We start from the raw sequence: 3,392 nt of genomic DNA, 5'->3' as shown, positions 1-3,392 counted from the left end.
ATAAAATTGAGTGAATTTAGGCCTTAACATAATTTATTGAATAATTTAAGTTAAAATAAGTCAATAAAAGCGACTGCGCTAGAACCACAGGACTCGAGGGGTGCCTCACACCTTCCCCTCGATCAATAGAATTTCTTACCCAATTTTTATTTTCGCAGACCAAAATAAAAGAGTCATTTTTTTATTAGGAATTCAAAAAGGTGACTTGAAACACCATAACTCGATTCTTAGTGGAGACTATATAAAATAAAATAATCTCTATTCAAAAACCGTTACTTTAATTGGAAAACTCTTTGACTCGGCCTTCGAGTGGAAAAGGGGTGTGACTTTGCCGTCAACCTATCATGATTTATTCTTTTTCCTCCTGCAACTTTCCATCTCACACTATCTCGGATGCTTGGATTCTTACATTTTATTACATCCCCCCTTGCCTAAGTGTCTTCCTCTGTTGGTTGCTCGGAAGAAGGTTGTTCTGAAGACGATTGCTCAGGAAGAGGTTGCTCCAAATAAGGTTGTTTAGATGAAGAAGAGTCTTCTTCTCCAAGGCTTACTTCATCAATCACCTTTTCTTCAGGTTGAGGGGGAGGTTCATCCATCCTAAGACTTTTCCTTGTATTGCGTCTCTGAAGCTGTTGCTCTTCTTGCTCACTTTCAGACTCATTGAAAAGCCTCCGGGTCAAGTTCTCCTTGGTTACCTTTTTGGTTGCTTTCTTTGACTTCTCTTTAGGTGGCATAATTAATTTTGCATCAAAAAGAAAGAATCATTTACTACACAAGAATGAATAAGCACACAAAAGTTAATCATTTGTAGTGTTACCCTTGAAATAGTTTATTAAGATGGATAAGCATGTGTGTGATGACTTGGTTTGATAAGTCATCACTCAAGTGATGGCTTGTCAGGCAAGTCTTCAGCCACATACAAAAAGACTCATTTTAGAGCAATAAGTGACGACTTGGTCTGATAGGTCATCACTTAAGTGACGGCTCGTCAGCCAAGTCGTCAGCCTTAAACAGAATGCTACACATTTTTAGCTCACATGATGACTTGGTGTGATAAGTCGTCACTTAAGTGATGACTTATCAGCCAGGTCTCCTGCTTACAACAGAATTCATAGCTCCTTATTTGGTTTCATTGATGACTTAATTGATAAGTTATCACTTCTTTGGCGACTCTTTAACATAATAGTCGCTCCAAATCATGTTTACCAACTCATTCATTTTGATTTTTCAAACTTTGAACCTTATTGCTCAATTTTGAACTAGTTAACCCTAATTAGCAGTTTTCAACATGATCTTGCACCCAATTCGACTCAATAAACTTGAAAACCCAGGGTTTGGTGAATTTTTACTCAATTAAAGCTTACGTCTTTTACCAATAGTGGAGAAATTTGAAATTTAACAAACAGTTGTTCATGAACATATTTTAGTTATGCAAAGTTGAATTGATCGTGGGTGACCAACTCATTATGAAGTACTTAAACTAGTTCAAGAACACTTCAAAACATTTAAAACTTACAATAGTATGCGATTCCCATCACTTTACCAAAGGAAAAGAGACAAGTTTTTTGAAACATACCTTTCAGAAGACTTTAGTTGCAGGCTTCACCTTTGTGAGTATTCGACTTGCTCAGAGAAGAACAGATAAGTTTAACTAATTTTTCAGAAAGAAGAAGAAGGATTTTAACCGTTTTTCACTTGGTTTTGAGAAGATGAAGAGAGAAAAGTTGATGTTCGAGTTTGAAAAAGAAATTGACGGGAAATATGAAGTAGCTGCACTGATGTAGCCTATTTTCTTGTTTTCTTAAATTATCCAAAAATTAACAAATAAAAACCAATTAAAGTTAATAAAAACTAATAATGAGAAAAGAAATAAACCAAAAATATAAGTGGGGAAGTAATTATTTAGAATTTGAAAAAATAAGGGTTGACAAGTTTGGATTGGGTAATTGCATTCTGACCGGGTCAAAATCACTTAACAAGGCCCAAAATTAAGTGACGGCTTATCACATGTCTATTATCCTGTCACATACCTCGTAAACCCAAAATATAATGTCACATAATTTTAATTCAGTTGATAACGTGGCTTGATGGCCCGTCACGTGGGTGACGGCTTATCATCCATGTCGTCAGCTATGTCCAGAATGTTTCACAATTTTTCTTCACTTGATGATGAGGCATGATGGCCCATCACTTTGGTGATGACTCGTCAACCTTGTCGTCACCCTTATCCAGAATTAGTCCATATTTTTCTTTACCTGACGACGAGGTGTGATGGCCCATCATCTTAGTGACAACTTATCAGCCTTAATCGTCATCCTTGTCCAGAATATGCCCAGTTTTTGCTTGAATTGACAACATTGATTTTACCCTTGTTCCTGGACATCTAAACAACTCATTACAAAAAACAAAGCTTAAAACAAACACAAAGGCTTACGACAAAACATTGTGGGTTGCCTCCCACTAGCGCCTGATTTACTGTCGCGGCACGACTCAGTTATCGCGATTGCTAAGACTTCATCGAGATACACAGTAGACAACAACTTCACATCATCCATTGTACCAACATAATTCTTAATCCTTTTGCTCGTTAACTTTAAACAAACTTCCATCTTTAATTTCAAGTTCTACCACATCTGATGGAAAAACATGACTCACTTTGAAAGGTCCCGACCATCTTGATTTCAATTTACCCAGAAAGAGCTTAAGTCGAGAGTTGAATAATAACACCCAATCACCAAAACGAAAGTTTCTCTTCTCTGTTCTTCGATCATGGTAGTTCTTCATCCTCTCTTTATACAGGTCAGCTCTTTCATAAGCTCCGAGATGAAATTCATCCATCTCATTCAATTGTTCCAACCTTAACTCGGTTGCTTTCTTCCAGTTCATGTTCAATATTTTAAGAGCCCACAAAGATTTGTGCTCTAGTTCGACTGGAAGGTGACATGCTTTTTCGTAGACTAACTGATATGATGACATCCCAATAGGCGTCTTGAAAGCAGTTCGATATGCCCATAAGGCATCATCGAGCTTTCAAGACCAGTCTTTTATACTCGTATTCACTATCTTAGCCAAGATTTCTTTTATCTCCTAGTTCAAAACTTCCACTTGCCCACTTGTTTGTGGGTGGTATGTGGTAGCTACCTAATGCTGCTTCATACCATTCTTCAATAAGGCAGCCTAGAACATTTTATTACAGAAGTAAGATCCCTCGTCGCTAATGGTAGTTGTTGGTACCCCAAAATGGGAGAAAATGTTCTTTTTTAGAAAGGCAACCACTCTCTTTCCTTCATTGTCGGCCAAAGCAATCGCTTAAAACCATTTGGACACATAGTCCACAACCACCAAGATATATTTTAGCTCGTAGAAGCTCACAAATGGCCCCATGAAATCAA

At 37.3% G+C, this 3,392-nt stretch overlaps 1 protein-coding gene across 1 annotated transcript; it reads right to left on the bottom strand.

The window, feature by feature from the left end:
* Positions 1–2,571: 2,571 nt before the first annotated feature.
* Positions 2,572–2,886, bottom strand: LOC124896843. The gene has a single exon (XM_047408692.1). It carries the CDS (start codon positions 2,884–2,886, stop codon positions 2,572–2,574), a length of 315 nt encoding a protein of 104 aa, XP_047264648.1.
* Between the last annotated feature and the right edge of the window lie 506 nt (positions 2,887–3,392).

Source organism: Capsicum annuum, chromosome 3, assembly GCF_002878395.1.
Source record: "Capsicum annuum cultivar UCD-10X-F1 chromosome 3, UCD10Xv1.1, whole genome shotgun sequence".
NCBI lineage: Eukaryota > Viridiplantae > Streptophyta > Magnoliopsida > Solanales > Solanaceae > Capsicum > Capsicum annuum.
This window is presented reverse-complemented; position numbering and strand designations above follow the sequence as displayed.